A 25,038-nucleotide genomic window follows, 5' to 3' on the forward strand; every position below is an offset into this window, starting at 1 on the left:
ATCACCATCTCACAGTCCCCAATATCACCATCCCACAGTCCCCCATATCCCCATCTCACAGTCCCCAATATCACCATCCCACAGTCCCCAATATCACCATCTCACAGTCCCCATATCCCCATCTCACAGTCCCCAATATCACCATCTCACAATCCCCAATATCGCCATCTCACAGTCCCCAATATCACCATCTCACAGTCCCCATATCCCCATCCCACAGTCCCCAATAACGCATCTCACAGTCCCCAATATCACCATCTCACAGTCTCCAATATCCCCATCCCACAGTCCCCAATATCACCATCCCACTGTCCCCAATATCACCATCACACAGTCCCCAATATCACCATCTCACAGTTCCCAATATCACCATCCCACAGTCCCCAATATCACCATCCCACAGTCCCCAATATCACCATCCCACTGTCCCCAATATCACCATCACACAGTCCCCAATATCACCATCTCACAGTTCCCAATATCACCATCCCACAGTCCCCAATATCACCATCTCACAGTCCCCAATATCACCATCTCACAGTCCCCAATATCACCATCTCACAGTCCCCAATATCACCATCTCACAGTCCCCAATATCACCATCCCACAGTCCCCAATATCACCATCCCACAGTCCCCAATATCACCATCCCACAGTCCCCAATATCACCATCCCACAGTCCCCAATATCACCATCCCACAGTCCCCAATATCACCATCTCACAGTCCCCCATATCCCCATCTCACAGTCCCCAATAACTCATCTCGCAGTCCCCAATATCACCATCTCACAGTCCCCATATCCCCATCCCACAGTCCCCAATATCACCATCCCACAGTCCCCAATATCCCCATCTCACAGTCCCCAATAACTCATCTCGCAGTCCCCAATATCACCATCTCACAGTCCCCCATATCCCCATCTCACAGTCCCAAATAACTCATCTCGCAGTCCCCAATATCACCATCTCACAGTCCCCAATATCACCATCTCACAGTCCCCAATATCACCATCTCACAGTCCCCAATATCACCATCCCACAGTCCCCATATCCCCATCTCACAGTCCCCAATATCACCATCCCACAGTCCCCAATATCACCATCTCACAGTCCCCATATCCCCATCTCACAGTCCCCAATATCACCATCTCACAATCCCCAATATCACCATCTCACAGTCCCCAATATCACCATCTCACAGTCCCCATATCCCCATCCCACAGTCCCCAATAACGCATCTCACAGTCCCCAATATCACCATCTCACAGTCCCCAATATCACCATCTCACAGTCCCCAATATCACCATTTCACAGTCCCCAATATCACCATCCCACAGTCCCCAATATCACCATCTCACAGTCCCCAATATCACCATCCCACAGTCCCCAATATCACCATCCCACAGTCCCCAATATCACCATCACACAGTCCCCAATATCACCATCTCACAGTTCCCAATATCACCATCCCACAGTCCCCAATATCACCATCTCACAGTCCCCAATATCACCATCTCACAGTCCCCAATATCACCATCTCACAGTCCCCAATATCACCATCTCACAGTCCCCAATATCACCATCCCACAGTCCCCAAAATCACCATCCCACAGTCCACAATATCACCATCCCACAGTCCCCAATATCACCATCCCACAGTCCCCAATATCACCATCTCACAGTCCCCCATATCCCCATCTCACAGTCCCCAATAACTCATCTCGCAGTCCCCAATATCACCATCTCACAGTCCCCATATCCCCATCCCACAGTCCCCAATATCACCATCCCACAGTCCCCAATATCCCCATCTCACAGTCCCCAATAACTCATCTCGCAGTCCCCAATATCACCATCTCACAGTCCCCCATATCCCCATCTCACAGTCCCAAATAACTCATCTCGCAGTCCCCAATATCACCATCTCACAGTCCCCAATATCACCATCCCACAGTCCCCAATATCACCATCCCACAGTCCCCAATATCACCATCCCACAGTCCCCAATATCACCATCTCACAGTCCCCCATATCCCCATCTCACAGTCCCCAATAACTCATCTCGCAGTCCCCAATATCACCATCTCACAGTCCCCATATCCCCATCCCACAGTCCCCAATATCACCATCCCACAGTCCCCAATAACTCATCTCGCAGTCCCCAATATCATCATCTCACAGTCCCCCATATCCCCATCCCACAGTCCCCAATATCCCCATCTCACAGTCCCCAATAACTCATCTCGCAGTCCCCAATATCACCATCTCACAGTCCCCCATATCCCCATCTCACAGTCCCAAATAACTCATCTCGCAGTCCCCAATATCACCATCTCACAGTCCCCAATATCACCATCTCACAGTCCCCAATATCACCATCTCACAGTCCCCAATATCACAATCCCACAGTCCCCCATATCCCCATCTCACAGTCCCCAATATCACCATCCCACAGTCCCCAATATCACCATCTCACAGTCCCCATATCCCCATCTCACAGTCCCCAATATCACCATCTCACAATCCCCAATATCGCCATCTCACAGTCCCCAATATCACCATCTCACAGTCCCCATATCCCCATCCCACAGTCCCCAATAACGCATCTCACAGTCCCCAATATCACCATCTCACAGTCTCCAATATCCCCATCCCACAGTCCCCAATATCACCATCCCACTGTCCCCAATATCACCATCACACAGTCCCCAATATCACCATCTCACAGTTCCCAATATCACCATCCCACAGTCCCCAATATCACCATCCCACAGTCCCCAATATCACCATCCCACTGTCCCCAATATCACCATCACACAGTCCCCAATATCACCATCTCACAGTCCCCAATATCACCATCTCACAGTCCCCAATATCACCATCTCACAGTCCCCAATATCACCATCTCACAGTCCCCAATATCACCATCTCACAGTCCCTAATATCACCATCCCACAGTCCCCAATATCACCATCCCACAGTCCCCAATATCACCATCCCACAGTCCCCAATATCACCATCCCACAGTCCCCAATATCACCATCCCACAGTCCCCAATATCACCATCTCACAGTCCCCCATATCCCCATCTCACAGTCCCCAATAACTCATCTCGCAGTCCCCAATATCACCATCTCACAGTCCCCATATCCCCATCCCACAGTCCCCAATATCACCATCCCACAGTCCCCAATATCCCCATCTCACAGTCCCCAATAACTCATCTCGCAGTCCCCAATATCACCATCTCACAGTCCCCCATATCCCCATCTCACAGTCCCAAATAACTCATCTCGCAGTCCCCAATATCACCATCTCACAGTCCCCAATATCACCATCTCACAGTCCCCAATATCACCATCTCACAGTCCCCAATATCACCATCCCACAGTCCCCATATCCCCATCTCACAGTCCCCAATATCACCATCCCACAGTCCCCAATATCACCATCTCACAGTCCCCATATCCCCATCTCACAGTCCCCAATATCACCATCTCACAATCCCCAATATCACCATCTCACAGTCCCCAATATCACCATCTCACAGTCCCCATATCCCCATCCCACAGTCCCCAATAACGCATCTCACAGTCCCCAATATCACCATCTCACAGTCTCCAATATCCCCATCCCACAGTCCCCAATATCACCATCCCACAGTCCCCAATATCACCATCTCACAGTCCCCAATATCACCATCTCACAGTTCCCAATATCACCATCCCACAGTCCCCAATATCACCATCTCACAGTCCCCAATATCACCATCTCACAATCCCCAATATCCCCATCTCACAGTCCCAATATCCCCATCTCACAGTCCCAATATCCCCATCTCACAGTCCCCAATATCACCATCTCACAGTCCCCAATATCCCCATCCCACAGTCTCCAATATCACCATCTCACAGTCCCCAATATCGCCATCCTCCAGTCCCCAATATTACCATCTCACAGTCCCCAATATCACCATCTCACAGTCCCCAATATCACCATCTCACATTACCCAATATCTCCATCAAACAGTCCCCAATATCACCATCTCAGTCTCCATATCACCATCTCACAGTCCCCAATAACCCATCTCACAGTCCCCAATATCAGTATCCCACAGTTCCCAATATCAGCATCCCACAGTGCCCAATATCAGCATCCCACGGTCCCCAATATCACCATCTCATGGTCTCCAATATCACCATCTCACGGTCCCCAAAATCAGCATCCCACAGTTCCCAATATCAGCATCCCACAGTCCCAATATCACCATCTCACAGTTCCCAATATCGCCATCTCACAGTCCCCAATATCACCATCCCACAGTCCCCAATATCACCATCTCACAGTCCCCAATATCACCATCTCACAGTCCCCAATATCACCAGCCCACAGTCCCCAATATCACCATCTCACAATCCCCAATATCACCATCTCACAGTCTCCAATATCACCATCCCACAGTCCCCAATATCACCATCCCACAGTCCCCAATATCACCATCCCACAGTCGCCAATATCACCATCCCACAGTCCCCAATATCACCATCTCACAGTCCCCAATATCACCATCTCACAGTCCCCAATATCACCATCCCACAGTCCGCAATATCACCATCTCTCAGTCCCCAATATCACCATCCCTCAGTCCCCAATATCACCATCTCACAGTCCCCAATATCACCATCTCACAGTCCCCAATATCACCATCTCACAGTCCCCAATATCACCATCCCACAGTCCCCAATATCACCATCCCACAGTCCCCAATATCACCATCCCACAGTCCCCAATATCACCATCCCACAGTCCCCAATATCACCATCTCACAGTCCCCAATATCACCTTCCCACAGTCCCCAATATCACCATCCCACAGTCCCCAATATCACCATCTCACAGTCCCCAATATCACCATCTCACAGTCCCCAATATCACCATCCCACAGTCCCCAATATCACCATCCCACAGTCCCCAATATCACCATCCCACAGTCCCCAATATCACCATCCCACAGTCCCCAATATCACCATCCCACAGTCCCCAATATCACCATCTCACAGTCCCCAATATCTGCCTCTCACAGTCCCCAATATCACCATCTCACAGTCCCCAATATCACCATCCCACAGTCCCCAATATCACCATCTCACAGTCCCCAATATCACCATCTCACAGTCCCCAATATCACCATCGCACAGTCCCCAATATCACCATCTCACAGTCCCCAATATCACCATCCCACAGTCCCCAATATCACCATCTCACAGTCCCCAATATCTGCATCTCACAGTCCCCAATATCACCATCTCACAGTCCCCAATATCACCATCTCACAGTCCCCAATATCACCATCGCACAGTCCCCAATATCACCATCTCACAGTCCCCTATATGCAAGCCCCATCCATTCGCTGCCTGTTTGCACCAATTTGTTTGGCACAGAATTCTGATGCCGGCTCTCTTTATTTCTGCCGAAATTTCAGCGGCAACCCAATTACTGACTGTCTCAAGCTCCACCCCCACGCTGACCAGCAAGGACACAGTTACACCAAGACCCGCCCCCTCCCCGCCCGCGGTTACACCGAGACCCGCCCCCTGCTCGCGGTTGCACCGAGACCCGCCCGCGGTTACACCGAGATCTGCCCCCTCCCCGCCCGCGTTTACACCGAGACCCGCCCCCTGCTCGCGGTTGCACAGAGACCCGCCCGCGGTTACACCAAGGCCCGCCTTCTCCCCGCCCGCGGTTACACCGAGACCCACCCCCTGCTCGCGGTTACACCGAGACCCGCCCCCCGCCCGCGGTTACACCAAGACCCGCCCCCTCCCCGCCCGCGGTTACACCGAGACCCGCCCCCCGCCCACGGTTACACCAAGACCCGCCCCCTCCACGCCCGCGGTTACACCGAGACCCGCCCTCTCCCCGCGGTTACACCGAGACCTGCCCCCTGCCCGCGGTTACACCGAGACCCGCCCCCTCCCTGCCCGCGGTTACACCGAGACCCGCACCCTGCTCGCGGTTACACCGAGACCTGCCCCCTGCCCGCGCTTGCACCGAGACCTGCCCTCTCCCCGCCCGCGGTTACACCGAGACCCGCCCTCTCCCCGCCCGCAGTTACACCGAGACCCGCCCCCTGCCCGCGCTTGCACCGAGACCTGCCCTCTCCCCACCCGCGGTTACACCGAGACCCGCGCCTGCCACCCGCGGTTATACCGAGACCCGCCCACGGTTACATCAACACTCGCCGACGGTTACACGGAGACCCGCACACCGCCCGCGGTTACACCGAGACCCGCCTGCCCCACCCGCGGTTACACCAAGACCCGCCTGCCCCGCCCACGGTTACACCAAGACCCGCCCCGCCCGCGGCTACACCAAGACCTGCCCGCGGTTAGAACGAGACCCGCCCACGGTTACACCGAGACCCGCGCCCGCCACCCGCGGTTACACCGAGATGCGCCCTCTGCCTGCGGTTACGCCAAGACCCGCCCCCGCCACCCGCGGTCACTCACCGGCACGTACGGCCCTGTACTGCGGCGTGGCGAAACGATCCCACTGCGACACGACGATAGCGGTAATGCCCAGAACGCAGATGATGACGAGATAGATGAGCCTGGGCTGGGGGGAGCAGTAGAAGGAGTAATACAACCAAGGAACGAAACTGCCCATGATTAGCAGGGCGATCCCAGAGTAATCTAACCTGGAAAACAGGCAAGACAAGCATCAGTGTGACTCCAGGCCCCAATCACAGGCTCACACAGCACAGGAGGAGCTCACTCGGCCCGCAGGGCCGGTGAATGAGCTCTCCAATTCGCCCGCACAAGCACTATGGGAGCACGCTCACCACATGGACTGCAGCAGTACAAGGCAGCAGCTCTCCACCACCTTCTCAAGGGGCAATAAATGCCGGCCTTGTCCGCGACGCACACACCCCAGGAATGAATTTTAAAAATCACACACAGCCTGTAACTCACTCCCAGGTATCCGTTATTCAATATATAAACCCCCTGAACCCTCGATTAGATTCCAGCCTGTAACTCACTCCCGGGTATCTGTTATTCTATATAAAACCCCGCCGAACACCTTGATTACATTCCAGTCTGTAACTCACTCCCGAGTATCCACTATTCTATATATACACCCCTTGAACCCCTCGATTAGATAACAGCATGTAACTCACTCCCGGGTATCTGTTATTCTATATATAAACCCCCGAACCTCTCGATTAGATACCAACCTGTAACTCACTCCCGGGTATCTGTTATTCTATATATAAACCCCCCGAACCCCTCGATTAGATACCAGCCTGTAACTCACTCCCGGGTATCCGTTATTCTATGCATAATCCCCCGGAATGCCTCAATTAGATTCCAACCTGTAACTCACTCCCGGGTATCTGTTATTCTATATATAAACCCCCAGAACCTCTCGATTAGATTCCAACCTGTAACTCACTCCCGGGTATCTGTTATTCTATATATAAACACCCTGAACCCCTCGATTAGATCCCAGCCCGTAACTCACTCCCGGGTATCTGTTATTCTATATATAAACCCCCCGAACCCCTCGATTAGATCCCAGCCCGTAACTCACTCCCGGGTATCTGTTATTCTATATACAAACACCCCGAACCCCTCGATTAGATCCCAGCCTGTAACTCACTCCCGGGTATCCGTTATTCTATATATAAACCCCCTGAACCCCTCGATTGGATTCCAGCCTGTAACTCAATCCCAGGTATCTGTTATTCGACAAATAAACCCTCCCGAACCCCTCGATTAGATTCCAGCCTGTAACTCTCTCCCGGGTATCTGTTATTCTATATATAAACCTCCCGAACCCCTCGATTAGCTTCCAGCCTGTAACTCACTCCCGGGTATCCGTTATTCTATATATAAACCCATCGGAACCACTCGATTAGATTCCAGCCTGTAACTCACTCCTGGGGAATCTGTTATTCTATATATAAACCCCCCGAACCCCTCGATTAGATTGCAGCCTTTCACTCAGTCCCGGGTATCTGTTATTCAATATATAAACGCCCCGAATCGCTCGATAAGATTCCAGCCTGTAACTCACTCCCGGGTATCTGTTATTCTATATATAAACCCCCCTGAACCCCTCGATTAGATTCCAGCCTGTAACTCATTCCCGGATATCCGTTATTCTATATATAAAGCCCCCCGAGCCCCTTGATTAGATTCCAGCCTGTAACTCTCTCCCAGGTATCCGTTATTCTATATATAAACCTCCCGAACCCCTCAATTAGATTCCAGCCTGTAACTCAATCCCGAGTATCTGTTATTCTACATATAATCCACCCGAACACCTCGATTAATTCCAACCTGTAACTCACTCCCGGGTATCCGTTATTCTATACATAATCCCCCGGGATGCCTCAATTAGATTCCAGCCTGTAACTCACTCCCGGATATCCATTATTCCATATATAAACCCCACTGAACCCCTCGATTGCATTCCTGCGTATATCTCACTCCAGGTTATGTTATGCTGGAACTAAACGCCCCGGAACCCCTCGATTAGATTCCAGCCTGATCCGCTATTCTACACATAAACCCCTGAAACCCTCGATTAGATTCCAGCCTGTAACTCACTCCTGGGTATCCATTATTCTATATATAAACACCCCGAACCCCTCGATTAGATTCCAGCCTGTAACTCACTCCCGGGTATCTGTTGTTCGATATATAAACCCCCCCGAGCCCCTCGATTAGATTCCAGCCCGTAACTCACTCCCAGGTATCTGTTATTCTATATATAAACCCCCCCGAGCCCCTCGATTAGATTCCAGCCTGTAACTCACTCCCGGGTATCTGTTGTTCGATATATAAACCCCCGAACCCCCTGGATTAGATTCCAGCCTGTAACTCACTCCCGGGTATCCGTTATTCTATATATAAACCACCCCACCACCTCAATTAGATTCCAGCCTGTAATTCACTCCCAGGTATCTGTTGTTCTATATATAAACCCCCGGAAGCCCTCGATTAGATTCCAGCCTGTAACTCACTCCCGGGTATCTGTTATTCTATATATACACCCCCCAAACCCCTTGATTAGATTCCAGCCTGTAACTCACTCCCGGGTATCCGTTATTCTATATATAAACCCCCCAAACCCCTCGATTAGATTCCAGCCTGTAACTCACTCCCGGGTATCCGTTATTCGATATATATACCCATCGGAACCCCTCGATTAGATTCCAGCCTGTAACTCACTCCTGGTTATCCGTTATTCTATATATAAACCCCCCGAACCCTCGATTAGATTCCAGCTTGTAATTCACTCCCGGGTATCCGTTATTCTATATATATAAACCCCCGAACCCCTCGATTAGATACCAGCCTGTAACTCACTCCCGGGTATCTGTTGTTCTATATATAAACCCCCCGAACCCCTTGATTAGATTCCAGCCTGTAACTCACTCCCGGGTATCCGTTATTCTATATATAAACCCCCCGAACCCCTCGATTAGATTCCAGCCTGTAACTCATTCCCGGGTATCTGTTATTCTATATATAAACCCCCCGAACCCCTCGATTAGATTCCAGCCTGTAACTCATTCCCTGGTATCTGTTATTCTATATATAAACCCCACCGAACCCCTCGATTAGATTCCAGCCTGTAACTCACTCCCGGGTATCTGTTATTCTATATATAAACCCCCCGAACCCCTCGATTAGATTCCAGCCTGTAACTCACTCCCGGGTATCCGTTATTTTATATATAAACCCATCGGAACCCCTCGAATAGATTCCAGCCTGTAACTCATTCCCGGGTATCTGTTATTCTATATATAAACCCCACCGAACCCCTCGATTAGATTCCAGCCTGTAACTCACTCCCGGGTATCTGTTATTCTATATATAAACCCCCCCGAACCCCTCGATTAGATTCCAGTCTGTAACTCACTCCTGGTTATCCGTTATTCTATATATAAACCCCCCGAACCCCTCGATTAGATTCCAGCCTGTAACTCACTCCCGGGTATCATTTGTTCTATATATAAACCCTCCAAACCCCTCGATTAGATTCCAGCCTGTAATTCACTCCCGGGTATCTGTTATTCTATACATAAACCACCCCAACCACCTCAATTAGATTCCAGCCTGTAATTCACTCCCAGGTATCTGTTGTTCTATATATAAACCCCCGGAAGCCCTCGATTCGATTCCAGTCTGTAACTCACTCCCGGGTATCCGTTATTCTATACATAAACCCCCCAAACCCCTCGATTAGATTCCAGCCTGTAGCTCTCTCCCGGGTATCCATTATTCTATATATAAACCCCCCCCCGAATCCCTCAATTAGATTCCAGCCTGTAACTCACTCCCAGGTATCTGTTATTCTATATATAAACCCCTCTGAACCCCTCGATTAGATTCCAGCCTGTAACTCACTCCCGGGTATCTGTTATTCTATATATACACCCGCCAAACCCCTCGATTAGATTCCAGCCTGTAACTCACTCCCGGGTATCCGTTATTCTATATATAAACCCCCCGAATCCCTCGATTAGATTCCAGCCTGTAACTCACTCCCGGGTATCCGTTATTTTATATATAAACCCATCGGAACCCCTCGATTAGATTCCAGCCTGTAACTCACTCCTGGTTATCCGTTATTCTATATATAAACCCCCCGAACCCCTCGATTAGATTCCAGCCTGTAACTCACTCCTGGGTATCTGTTATTCTATATATAAACCCCCCGAACCCCTCGATTAGATTCCAGCCTGTAACTCACTCCCGGGTATCTGTTATTCTATATATAAACCCCCCCAAACCCCTCGATTAGATTCCAGTCTGTAACTCACTCCTGGTTATCCGTTATTCTATATATAAACCCATCGAACCCCTCGATTAGATTCCAGCCTGTAACTCACTCCCGGGTATCTGTTATTCTATATATAAACCCCCCGAACCCCTCGATTAGATTGCAGCCTTTCACTCAGTCCCGGGTATCTGTTATTCAATATATAAACGCCCCGAATCGCTCGATAAGATTCCAGCCTGTAACTCACTCCCGGGTATCTGTTATTCTATATATAAACCCCCCTGAACCCCTCGATTAGATTCCAGCCTGTAACTCATTCCCGGATATCCGTTATTCTATATATAAAGCCCCCCGAGCCCCTTGATTAGATTCCAGCCTGTAACTCTCTCCCAGGTATCCGTTATTCTATATATAAACCTCCCGAACCCCTCAATTAGATTCCAGCCTGTAACTCAATCCCGAGTATCTGTTATTCTACATATAATCCACCCGAACACCTCGATTAATTCCAACCTGTAACTCACTCCCGGGTATCCGTTATTCTATACATAATCCCCCGGGATGCCTCAATTAGATTCCAGCCTGTAACTCACTCCCGGATATCCATTATTCCATATATAAACCCCACTGAACCCCTCGATTGCATTCCTGCGTATATCTCACTCCAGGTTATGTTATGCTGGAACTAAACGCCCCGGAACCCCTCGATTAGATTCCAGCCTGATCCGCTATTCTACACATAAACCCCTGAAACCCTCGATTAGATTCCAGCCTGTAACTCACTCCTGGGTATCCATTATTCTATATATAAACACCCCGAACCCCTCGATTAGATTCCAGCCTGTAACTCACTCCCGGGTATCTGTTGTTCGATATATAAACCCCCCCGAGCCCCTCGATTAGATTCCAGCCCGTAACTCACTCCCAGGTATCTGTTATTCTATATATAAACCCCCCCGAGCCCCTCGATTAGATTCCAGCCTGTAACTCACTCCCGGGTATCTGTTGTTCGATATATAAACCCCCGAACCCCCTGGATTAGATTCCAGCCTGTAACTCACTCCCGGGTATCCGTTATTCTATATATAAACCACCCCACCACCTCAATTAGATTCCAGCCTGTAATTCACTCCCAGGTATCTGTTGTTCTATATATAAACCCCCGGAAGCCCTCGATTAGATTCCAGCCTGTAACTCACTCCCGGGTATCTGTTATTCTATATATACACCCCCCAAACCCCTTGATTAGATTCCAGCCTGTAACTCACTCCCGGGTATCCGTTATTCTATATATAAACCCCCCAAACCCCTCGATTAGATTCCAGCCTGTAACTCACTCCCGGGTATCCGTTATTCGATATATATACCCATCGGAACCCCTCGATTAGATTCCAGCCTGTAACTCACTCCTGGTTATCCGTTATTCTATATATAAACCCCCCGAACCCTCGATTAGATTCCAGCTTGTAATTCACTCCCGGGTATCCGTTATTCTATATATATAAACCCCCGAACCCCTCGATTAGATACCAGCCTGTAACTCACTCCCGGGTATCTGTTGTTCTATATATAAACCCCCCGAACCCCTTGATTAGATTCCAGCCTGTAACTCACTCCCGGGTATCCGTTATTCTATATATAAACCCCCCGAACCCCTCGATTAGATTCCAGCCTGTAACTCATTCCCGGGTATCTGTTATTCTATATATAAACCCCCCGAACCCCTCGATTAGATTCCAGCCTGTAACTCATTCCCTGGTATCTGTTATTCTATATATAAACCCCACCGAACCCCTCGATTAGATTCCAGCCTGTAACTCACTCCCGGGTATCTGTTATTCTATATATAAACCCCCCGAACCCCTCGATTAGATTCCAGCCTGTAACTCACTCCCGGGTATCCGTTATTTTATATATAAACCCATCGGAACCCCTCGAATAGATTCCAGCCTGTAACTCATTCCCGGGTATCTGTTATTCTATATATAAACCCCACCGAACCCCTCGATTAGATTCCAGCCTGTAACTCACTCCCGGGTATCTGTTATTCTATATATAAACCCCCCCGAACCCCTCGATTAGATTCCAGTCTGTAACTCACTCCTGGTTATCCGTTATTCTATATATAAACCCCCCGAACCCCTCGATTAGATTCCAGCCTGTAACTCACTCCCGGGTATCATTTGTTCTATATATAAACCCTCCAAACCCCTCGATTAGATTCCAGCCTGTAATTCACTCCCGGGTATCTGTTATTCTATACATAAACCACCCCAACCACCTCAATTAGATTCCAGCCTGTAATTCACTCCCAGGTATCTGTTGTTCTATATATAAACCCCCGGAAGCCCTCGATTCGATTCCAGTCTGTAACTCACTCCCGGGTATCCGTTATTCTATACATAAACCCCCCAAACCCCTCGATTAGATTCCAGCCTGTAGCTCTCTCCCGGGTATCCATTATTCTATATATAAACCCCCCCCCGAATCCCTCAATTAGATTCCAGCCTGTAACTCACTCCCAGGTATCTGTTATTCTATATATAAACCCCTCTGAACCCCTCGATTAGATTCCAGCCTGTAACTCACTCCCGGGTATCTGTTATTCTATATATACACCCGCCAAACCCCTCGATTAGATTCCAGCCTGTAACTCACTCCCGGGTATCCGTTATTCTATATATAAACCCCCCGAATCCCTCGATTAGATTCCAGCCTGTAACTCACTCCCGGGTATCCGTTATTTTATATATAAACCCATCGGAACCCCTCGATTAGATTCCAGCCTGTAACTCACTCCTGGTTATCCGTTATTCTATATATAAACCCCCCGAACCCCTCGATTAGATTCCAGCCTGTAACTCACTCCTGGGTATCTGTTATTCTATATATAAACCCCCCGAACCCCTCGATTAGATTCCAGCCTGTAACTCACTCCCGGGTATCTGTTATTCTATATATAAACCCCCCCAAACCCCTCGATTAGATTCCAGTCTGTAACTCACTCCTGGTTATCCGTTATTCTATATATAAACCCATCGAACCCCTCGATTAGATTCCAGCCTGTAACTCACTCCCGGGTATCTGTTATTCTATATATAAACCCCCCGAACCCCTCGATTAGATTCCAGCCTGTAACTCACTCCCGGGTATCTGCTATTCTATATATAAACCCCCCGAACCCCTCGATTAGATTCCAGCCTGTAACTCACTCCCGGGTATCTGTTGTTCTATATATAAACTCCCCGAGCCCCTCGATTAGATTCCAGCCTGTAACTCACTCCCGGGTATCCGTTATTGTACATATAAAACCCCCGGAGCCCCTCGATTAGATTCCAGCCTGTAACTCACTCCCGGGTATCTGTTATTCTATATATAAGCCCCCCCCGAACCCCTCGATTAGATTCCAGCCTGTAACTCACACCCGGGTATCCGTTATTCTATATATAAACCCCCCCGAACCTCTTGCTTAGATTCCAGCCTGTAACTCACTCCCGGGTATCATTTGTTCTATATATAAACCCTCCAAACCCCTCGATTAGATTCCAGCCTGTAACTCACTCCCGGGTATCTGTTATTCTATATATAAACCCCCGAACCCCTCGATTAGATTCCAGCCTGTAACTCACTCCCGGGTATCTGTTGTTCTATATATAAACCCCCAGAAGCCCTCGATTAGATTCCAGTCTGTAACTCACTCCCGGGTATCCGTTATTCTATGTATAAACCCCCCAAACCCCTCGATTAGATTCCAGCCTGTAACTCTCTCCCGGGTATCCATTATTCTATATATAAACCCCCCCGAACCCCTCAATTAGATTCCAGCCTGTAACTCACTCCCAGGTATCTGTTATTCTATATATAAACCCCTCTGAACCCCTCGATTAGATTCCAGCCTGTAACTCACTCCCGGGTATCTGTTATTCTATATATACACCCCCCAAACCCCTCGATTAGATTCCAGCCTGTAACTCACTCCCGGGTATCCGTTATTCTATATATAAACCCCCCGAACCCCTCGATTAGATTCCAGTCTGTAACTCACTCCCGGGTATCCGTTATTCTATATATAAACCCATCGGAACCCCTCGATTAGATTCCAGCCTGTAACTCACTCCTGGTTATCCGTTATTCTATATATAAACCCCCCGAACCCTCGATTAGATTCCAGCTTGTAACTCACTCCCGGGTGTCCGTTATTCTATACATATAAACCCCCGAACTCCTCGATTAGATACCAGCCTGTAACTCACTCCCGGGTATCTGTTATTCGATATATAAACCCCCGAACCCATCGATTAGATTCCAGCCTGTAACTCACTCTCGGGTATCCGTTATTCTATATATAAACCCCCCGAACCCCCCGATTAGATTCCAGCCTGTAACTCACTCCTGGTTATCCGTTATTCTATATATAAACCCCCCCGAACCCCTCGATTAGATTCCAGTCTGTAACTCACTCCTGGTTATCCGTTATTCTATATATAAACCCATCGAACCCCTCGATTAGATTCCAGCCTGTAACTCACTCCCGGGTATCTGTTATTCTATATATAAACCCCCCGAACCCCTCGATTAGATTCCAGCCTGTAACTCACTCCCGGGTATCTGTTATTCTATATATAAGCCCCCCCGAACCCCTCGATTAGATTCCAGCCTGTAACTCACTCCCGGGTATCTGTTGTTCTATATATAAACCCCCGGAAGCCCTCGATTAGATTCCAGTCTGTAACTCACTCCCGGGTATCCGTTATTCTATGTATAAACCCCCCAAACCCCTCGATTAGATTCCAGCCTGTAACTCTCTCCCGGGTATCCATTATTCTATATATAAACCCCCCCGAACCCCTCAATTAGATTCCAGCCTGTAACTCACTCCCAGGTATCTGTTATTCTATATATAAACCCCTCTGAACACCTCGATTAGATTCCAGCCTGTAACTCACTCCCGGGTATCTGTTATTCTATATATACACCCCCCAAACCCCTCGATTAGATTCCAGCCTGTAACTCACTCCCGGGTATCCGTTATTCTATATATAAACCCCCGAACCCCTCGATTAGATTCCAGTCTGTAACTCACTCCCGGGTATCCGTTATTCTATATATAAACCCATCGGAACCCCTCGATTAGATTCCAGCCTGTAACTCACTCCTGGTTATCCGTTATTCTATTTCAACCCCCCGAACCCTCGATTAGATTCCAGCTTGTAACTCACTCCCGGGTGTCCGTTATTCTATACATATAAACCCCCGAACTCCTCGATTAGATTCCAGCCTGTAACTCACTCCCGGGTATCTGTTATTCGATATATAAACCCCCGAACCCATCGATTAGATTCCAGCCTGTAACTCACTCTCGGGTATCCGTTATTCTATATATAAACCCCCCGAACCCCCCGATTAGATTCCAGCCTGTAACTCACTCCTGGTTATCCGTTATTCTATATATAAACCCCCCGAACCCCTCGATTAGATTCCAGCCAGTAACTCACTCCCGGGTATCCGTTATTCTATATATAAACCCCCCCGAACCCCTCGATTAGATTCCAGCCTGTAACTCACTCCCGGGTATCTGTTATTCTATATATAAACCCATCGGAAAACCTCGATTAGATTCCAGCCTGTAACTCACTCCCGGGTGTCTGTTATTCTATATATAAACCCCCCGAACCCCTCGATTAGATTTCAGCCTGTAACTCACTCCCGGCTGTGTCACTGTTCCCGGCCCAGCCTGTAACTCACTCCCGGTTAGCTCCCTGTTGCTCTCCCCCTCTCGGCCGGCCGTGAACGGCCGAAGCCGGCAGCAGACGTACTTGGAGAAGGTGCGAGAGACTTTCTCGGAGTGGCAGTAGACAGTGTGGAAGAGCCAGGAGAAGCAGAGGCAGAGGACAGCGCCCAGGAAGAACATGCCGAACACCACCTTCTCCTGCACTGGGGCCACGAAGTTAATGTTGGGCCGGAACATGTAGACAACGCCCAGGATCAGGAAGAACAGGAAACCTGGCGGGGTTGGGGGGGGACAGAAGGCAAAGTCAGCACGGAACGGACATGACAAACAGGAGCAGGAGTCGGCCATTCGGCCCTTCGAGCCTGCTCCGCCATTCATCATCATCACCATCATCATAGGCGGTCCCTCGAAGTGAGGAAACTTGCTTCCACGCCAAAAAGGGATGAGTTCAGAGGTGTTTCAATGAAGGACCCGATATTCCAGATCCCAAACTACATTCTGAAGGGTGGGAGATGCCTGTGGGTGGATTGTTTTAACGTGGGGTGGCCGTTGCACACCAGCCACCACACGGGCTTGACAGAGCGAGGTCTGGGTCCAGGGGCAAGGGTCAACCAGGACGACTGGAGACCAGCTCTGCTGCACGGACCCAGTGCGCCCACATATCGCACACAGTGTGGGCTGGGCCCGTGCTGCCCCCTGAGCCCTCGGCTCTCCTGGGCCCCGAACTCGCGCCTCTCCTGGGCCCCGGTCACTTCCCTCTACAAACTCTCGCCGCTCCTTCGCCCCTCCTGCTGTGCCTGCCCGCACTGCAGTCAGCGGCCCGGCATCGTAGCCATCGCCCTCCTGCAGTGGTACGCCACTGCACGTTGCTCCCTCCAATGGCCCCGGCCTGCTGATGGTCCCGGCCTGCAAGACCTCGCCCAGTTCCGGGCCGGGCCGCCGCAAGCTACTCCCTCCAATGCAGCCTTTCAATCACAGCAAACCCTCTTCAATTCACTAAGGTAGCCGTTCAATAAGCTCACGGCTGATCTGATCCTGGATTCAACTCCACTTCCCCGCCCGCTCCCCAGACCCCTTCACTCCCTTATCGCTCAAAAATCTGTCTATCTCCACCTTCAATGACCCAGCCCCCACAGCTCTCTGGGGCAGAGAATTCCACAGGTTCACAAGAAGCAATTCCTCCTCATCTCAGTTCTAAATGGGCGACCCCTTATTCTGAGACTATGTCCCTTAGTTGTAAAATTGCTGTGAAGCATCTTGGGACGTTTTACTACGTTAAAAGTGCTATACAAATAAATGTTATTATTAATAGTTCTAGATTCCCCCACAAGAGGAAACATCCTCTCTTCATCCACCTCGTTGAGCCTGCTCAGTACCTTCTACGTGTCAATAAGATCACCTCTCATTCTTGTAAACTCTCAAGGAGTATAGGCTGAACCTATATTAACGATTTGGATGAAGGGGCTAAGTCTAATGTAGCCAAATTTGCTGATGATACAAAGATATTCACTGGAGTTCAGAAGAATGAGAGGGGACCTCATAGAAACGTTTAAAATTCTGACGGGTTTAGACAGGTTAGATGCAGGAAGAATGTTCCCGATGTTGGGGAAGTCCAGAACCAGGGGTCACAGTCTAAGGATAAGGGGGTAAGCCATTTAGGACCGAGATGAGGAGAAACTTCTTCACCCAGAGAGTGGTGAACCTGTGGAATTCTCTACCACAGAAAGTTGTTGAGGCCAATTCACTAAATATATTCAAAAAGGAGTTAGATGAAGTCCTTGCTACTCGGGGGATCAAGGGGTATGGTGAGAAAGCAGGAAGGGGGTACTGAAGTTGCATGTTCAGCCATGAACTCATTGAATGGCGGTGCAGGCTAGAAGGGCCGAATGGCCTACTCCTGCACCTATTTTCTATGTTTCTTTTCTATGATAGGTGGGAAAGCAAGTGTGGACCAGTTAGCCTAACATGTCATTGGGAAAATGTTGGGAGTCCATTATTAAGGAAGCAGTAGCAGGACATTTGGAAAAGCATAATGCAGTCAAGCAGAGGAAGCATGGTTTTATGAAAGGGAAATTATGTTTGACAAATTTGCTGGAGTTCTTTGAGGATGTAACAAACAGGGTGGATAAGGGGGAACCAGTGGATGTGGTGTATTTGGACTTCCAGAAGGCATTTGACAAGGTGATACATAAAATGTTACTGCACAAGATAAAAGTTCACGGGGTGGGGGTAATATATTAGCATGGATAGAGGATTGGCTAACAAACAGAGAACAGAGAGTCGGGATAAATGGGTCATTTTCCGGTTGGCAACCAGTAACTAGTGGGGTGCTGCAGGGATCAGTGCTGGGACCCCAACTATTTACAATCTATATTAACGACTCGGATGAAGGGACTGAGTGTAATGTAGCCAAGTTTGCTGATGATACAAAGATAAGAGGGAGAGCAAGTTGTGAGGAGGACACACAGAATCTGCAAAGGGACATAGACAGGTTAAGCGAGTGGGCAAAAGTTTGGCAGATGGAGTATAATGTTGGAAAATGTGAGATTATCCACTTTGGTAGGAAGATTAGAAAAGCAAATTATTTTTTCAATGGAGAGAAAGATTACAAAATGCTGCAGGACAGCGGGACCTGGGGGTACTGGTGCATGAAACACAAAAGGTTAATATGCAGGTACAGCAAGTGATCAGGAAGGCCAATGGTATCTTGGCCTTTATTGGAAAGGGGATGGAGTATAAAAGCAGGGAAGTCTTGCTCCAGTTATACAGGGTATTGGTGAGGCCACACCTGGAGTACTGCGTGCAGTTTTGGTCTCCTTATTTAAGGAGGGATATACTTGCATTGGAGGCAGTTCAGAGAAGGTTCACTCGGTCGACTCCTGAGATGAGGGGGTTGACTTATGAGGAAAGGTTGAGCAGGTTAGGCCTCTACTCATTGGAGTTCAGAAGAATGAGAGGTGATCTTATCGAAATGTATCAGATACTGAGGGGGGCTGGACAGGGTAGATGCAGAAAGGATGTTTCCCCTTATGGGAGGAATCTAGAACTAGGGGGCGTAGTCTCAGAATAAGGGGTCGCCCAGTTAAGACGGAGATGAGGAGAAATTTCTTCTGGTGAATCTGTGGAATACTCTGCCCCAGGGAGCTGTGGAGGTTGGGTCATTGAATATATTTAAGGCGGAGGTAGACAGATTGTTGAGCGATAAGGGAGTGAAGGGTTACGGGGAGCGGGCGGGGAAGTGGAGCTGAGCCCATGATCGGATCAGCCATGATCTTATTGAATGGCGGAGCAGGCTCGAGGGGCCGAATGGCCGACTCCTGCTCCCGTTTCTTATGTGCTTTATGAATCCACATCTTTCACGCCGCGCTACAGATGGCCCAGATGCTGCGGGCAGCGGAGCGGATGTGGAGGAGGAGCTACCTATTAGGTGTGTCCAGGTGTCATGGGCCACCCCGACCTTCGAGAGGATAACACCGCGGGTCGGGAGGATAAGCCCCGGAGCGCGAGCCGCTCCAAGTGCGCGACGACTTTGAGCAGGGCGACTGGGCGACGTCCCGAAGGCCCAGCTCGCCGGTTACAGCGTGGGCTGGAACATCGGCGGGGGCCCAGGCACAGCGGAGGAACGCCGAGTGATCGCGGCGGAGGCGCGGCAAATGAGGGTCCGGGACACAGGAGAGCCGAGGGCCCAGGGGCAGCCCACAATGCGCGGTATGTGGGCGCACTAGGTCCGTGCAGCAGAGCTGGTCTCCGGTTGTCCTGGTTCAACCCTTTCCCCTGGATAAAGGCCGAGCTCGGTCAAGCCCGTGTGGTGGCTGGTGTGCAACGGCCACCCCACGTTAAAACAATCCACCCACAGGCATCTTCCACCCTTCAATTGGAGTTCAGGACTGGAATGAAGAGAAATCTCTTCTCTCAGAGGGTTGTGGATCTGTGGAATTCGCTGCCTCAGAGAGCTGTGGAAGCCCGGACATTGAATAAATTTGAGACAGAAATAAACAGTTTCTTAAACTGCGTGCAGTTTTGGTCACCTTACTTAAGGAAGGATATACTAGCTTTGGAGGGGGTACAGAGACGATTCACGAGGCCGATTCCGGAGATGAGGGGGTTACCTCAAGATGATAGATTGAGTAGACTGGGTCTTTACTCCTTGGAGTTCAGAAGGATGAGGGGTGATCTTATAGAAACATTTAAAATAATGAAAGGGATAGACAAGATAGAGGCGGAGAGGTTGTTTCCACTGGTCGGGCAGACTAGAACTAGGGGGCACAGCCTCAAAATACGGGGGAGCCAATTTAAAACCGAGTTGAGAAGGAATTTCTTCTCCCAGAGGGTTGTGAATCTGTGGAATTCTCTGCCCAGGGAAGCAGTTGAGGCTAGCTCATTGAATGTATTCAAGTCACAGATAGATAGATTTTTAACCAATAAGGGTATTAAGGGTTACGGGGAGCGGGCGGGTAAGTGGAGCTGAGTCCACGGCCAGATCAGCCATGATCTTGTTGAATGGCGGAGCAGGCCCGAGGGGCTAGATGGCCTACTCCTGTTCCTAATTCTTATGTTCTTATGTTCTTATACGGGGAGCGGGCGGGGAAGTGGAGCTGAGTCCACGGCCAGGTCAGCCATGATCTTGTTGAATGGCGGAGCAGGCCCGAGGGGCTAGATGGCCTCCTCCTGTTCCTAATTCTTATGTTCTTTAAAGGGGAGCGGGCGGGGAAATGTAGCTGAGTCCATGATCGGATCAGCCTCGAGCTTATTGAATGGCGGAGCAGGCTCGAGGGGCCGAATGGCCGGCTCCTGCTCCCGTTTCTTACGTTCTTCGTTGAAACATCTGCGAACTCATCCCTTGTGGTGCGGGAGTAAGTCATCCTCGTGCGAAGGGGCGGCGCATGACGGCGCTGCTTTATGAACCCGCGCGTTCCGCGGCAGGGGGGGGCCCCAGAGGCTGCGGCCGACGGGACAGATGCGGAGGTTGGGGGGGGGGGGGGTGGGGGCTACCTAGGAGGTGCGTCCAGATGTTGCCGGTCTCGGTGTGCAGCCTGAAGATGCTGCGGAAGCAGGCCCGGAACGAGGGCATCGGAGGCCGGTGCCCATGCAGGAGGAAGTCGTTGTCCTTCAGCCAGTCCGGCAGCACGTCGTGGGGTATGACACGCCATCGCCCTTCCCAAACCTGCGGGGGAACAGAGAGAGAGAGAGAGAGAGAGAGAGAGCACCAGCGGGTTTGGGGGGGGGGGGCGGGGAAATCAAACCGATCACACGCTTGGGATTGCACGCGACTGGATTTGTGGCTTGCCGTTCCCCCCGCCCCCCCCCAAACCGGTGCGGCAATGGTGACCGGTGAGCTCTTCCCGCGCCCCCCGCCCACGCGTGGGGGCGGAGGCAGTTTTCGGGGGGGGGGGGGGAAGGGGCAGTGCGGGGCACCGCGGAGCATCGCCACACCCCCGGCAGAGGTGTGCAAACGCCCCCGCTGGCGATTCATTTCTGGCTCCCTGCCCGCTCCGTAGCGCCACGCAGCGCCCCCCCCCCGCTGGCACCGCCCGTGAAAGCAGGCAGCCTGACCAGTTGCGACCTCGGTGCGGTGAGTCACGTCCGCCTCGGGCGAGTGCGACTGTATTTTGGGGTTTTTTTTTTAAATTTTGCCGATTAATGCAATTTTTGCGGAATCACTCGGTCGATTCCGGGGGTGAGGGGTTGACTTATGAGGAAAGGTTGAGGAGGTTGGGCCTCTACTCATTGGAATTCAGAAGAATGAGAGGTGATCTTATAGAAACATAGAAACATAGAAAATAGGTGCAGGAGCAGGCCCTTCAGCCCTTCTAGCCTGCACCGCCATTCAATCAGTTCATGGCTGAACATGAAACTTCAGTACCCCCTTCCTGCTTTCTCGCCATACCCCTTGATCCCCCGAGTAGTAAGGACTTCATCTAACTCCCTTTTGAATATATTTAGTGAATTGGCCTCAACTACTTTCTGTGGTAGAGAATTCCACAGGTTCACCACTCTCTGGGTGAAGAAGTTTCTCCTCATCTCGGTCCTAAATGGCTTACCCCTTATCCTTAGACTGTGACCCCTGGTTCTGGACTTCCCCAACATTGGGAACATTCTTCCTGCATCCAACCTGTCCAAACCCGTCAGAATTTTAAACGTTTCTATGAGGTCCCCTCTCATTCTTCTGAACTCCAGTGAATACAAGCCCAGTTGATCCAGTCTTTCTTGATAGGTCAGTCCCGCCATCCCGGGAATCAGTCTGGTGAACCTTCGCTGCACTCCCTCAATGTCCTTCCTCAAGTTAGGAGACCAAAACTGTACACAATACTCCAGGTGTGGCCTCACCAAGGCCCTGTACAACTGTAGCAACACCTCCCTGCCCCTGTATTCAAATCCCCTCGCTATGAAGGCCAACATGCCATTTGCTTTCTTAACCGCCTGCTGTACCTGCATGCTAACCTTCAATGACTGATGTACCATGACACCCAGGTCTCGTTGCACCTTCCCTTTTCCTAATCTGTCACCATTCAGATAATAGTCTGTCTCTCTGTTTTTACCACCAAAGTGGATAACCTCACATTTATCCACATTATACTTCATCTGCCATGCATTTGCCCACTCACCTAACCTATCCAAGTCACTCTGCAGCCTAATAGCATCCTCCTCGCAGCTCACACTGCCACCCAACTTAGTGTCATCCGCAAATTTGGAGATACTGGAAACATAAGATAATGAGGGAGCTCGACAAGGTGGATGCAGAGAGGATGTTTCCACTGATGGGGGAGACTAGAACTAGGGGGCATGGTCTTAGAATAAGGGGCCGCCCATTTAAAACTGAGATGAGGAGGAATTTCTTCTCTCGGAGGGTTGTAAATCTGTGGAATTCGCTGCCTCAGAGAGCTGTGGAAGCCGGGACATTGAATATATTTAAGACCGAGATAGACAGTTTCTTAACCGATAAGGGGATAAGGGGACGGGCAGGGAAGTGGAGCCGAGTCCATGATCGGATCAGCCATGATCGTATTAAATGGCGGAGCAGGCTCGAGGGGCCGAATGGCCGACTCCTGCTCCTATTTCTGATCTTCTTATGTTGTAGCAGCGCGAGTTATTTATTGTGAATGATTTTGGGGGGCGGGGGTTTTGGCCTTCTGCCCAGGACTCTCTCGGAGTGCTCCTGAGCCAACTCTTTACCTCAGGGTCTTTGCACACTCAGCCGATCCAGCGCTCCGCCCCACACTCGGGGCCCCAGTCCCGCCCAATTTTGCTGACCGAGGCGCAAACCGCTCCCCTTCAGCGCCCCCGAAATCAGCAAAGCTGAAGATGCAGCCCTTGGGGGGGGACGGGGGGGGAATTTGTGAGGGCAGGGCGCTCAGGAGAGATGGACGCTCGTCCGCGAACGGCCCGCTCCCCAGAGGATTCGGTCAGCCCATAGTTCCGCCGCTGCCTTGGGGAGAGGGGCTGGATGGCACGCAATGCTGCCTTCCCCGCCCAGGCAACGGGAGGAAGTCCCGCGATAGCTTCCTTCCTCCGCTCCGATTGCCCCCCCCCCCCCCGCACCCCCCCCCCCCCACAATAATACAGCGATCTCAGCAATTCACCCGCGGGTACAGCAGGCGGTGAAGAAGGCAAATGGTATGTTGGCCTTCATAGCGAGAGGATTTGAGTATAGGAGCAGGGAGGTCTTACTGCAGTTGTACAGGGCCTTGGTGAGGCCTCACCTGGAATATTGTGTGCAGTTTTGGTCTCTTAATCTGAGGAAGGACGTTCTTGTTATTGAGGGAGTGCAGCGAAGGTTCACCAGACTGATTCCCGGGATGGCAGGACTGACAAATGAAGAAAGACTGGATCGACTGGGCCTGTATTCACTGGAGTTTAGAAGGATGAGAGGGGATCTCATAGAAACGTATAAAATTCTGACGGGACGGGACAGGTTAGATGCAGGAAGAATGTTCCCGATGTTGGGGAAGTCCAGAACCAGGGGTCACAGTCTAAGGATAAGGGGTAAGCCATTTAGGACCGAGGTGAGGAGAAACTTCTTCACCCAGAGAATTGTGAACCTGTGGAATTCTCTACCACAGAAAGTTGTTGAGGCCAGTTCGTTAGATATATTCAAAAGGGAGTTAGATGTGGCCCTTACGGCGAAAGGGTTCAAGGGGTATGGAGAGAAAGCAGGAAAGGGGTACTGAGGGAATGATCAGCCATGATCTTATTGAATGGTGGTGCAGGCTCGAAGGGCCGAATGGCCTGCTCCTATTTTCTATGTTACAAACAAAATGTTGGCTTTTATTGCAAGGGGGGTGAAGTGTAAAACTGTACAGGGTATTGGTGAGGCCACACCTGGAGTACTGCGTGCAGTTTTGGTCTCCGTATTTAAGGAGGGATATACTTCCATTGGAGGCAGTTCAAAGAAGGTTCACTCGGTCGATTCCTGAGATGAGGGAGTTAACTTATGAGGAAAGGTTGAGCAGGTTGGGCCTGTACTCATTGGAGTTTAGAAGAATGAGAGGTGAGCTTATCGAAACGTATCAGAT

At 50.3% G+C, this 25,038-nt stretch overlaps 1 protein-coding gene across 1 annotated transcript in view; it reads right to left on the reverse strand.

Moving 5' to 3' along the window:
- The window catches only part of LOC139251684 (adiponectin receptor protein 2-like), a 66,981-nt gene that overhangs the window by 41,229 nt on the left and 714 nt on the right, over positions 1-25,038 (reverse strand). The window contains exons 2-4 of the mRNA XM_070873253.1: positions 21,518-21,689; positions 16,611-16,797; positions 6,510-6,697 (exon numbers count right to left, since the gene is read on the reverse strand). Coding sequence (XP_070729354.1) covers positions 6,510-6,697; positions 16,611-16,797; positions 21,518-21,689 — 547 coding nt within the window. The remainder of the gene's footprint in view (positions 1-6,509; positions 6,698-16,610; positions 16,798-21,517; positions 21,690-25,038) is intronic.

This window comes from Pristiophorus japonicus, unplaced genomic scaffold (genome assembly GCF_044704955.1).
Source record: "Pristiophorus japonicus isolate sPriJap1 unplaced genomic scaffold, sPriJap1.hap1 HAP1_SCAFFOLD_432, whole genome shotgun sequence".
Classification (NCBI taxonomy): domain Eukaryota; kingdom Metazoa; phylum Chordata; class Chondrichthyes; family Pristiophoridae; genus Pristiophorus; species Pristiophorus japonicus.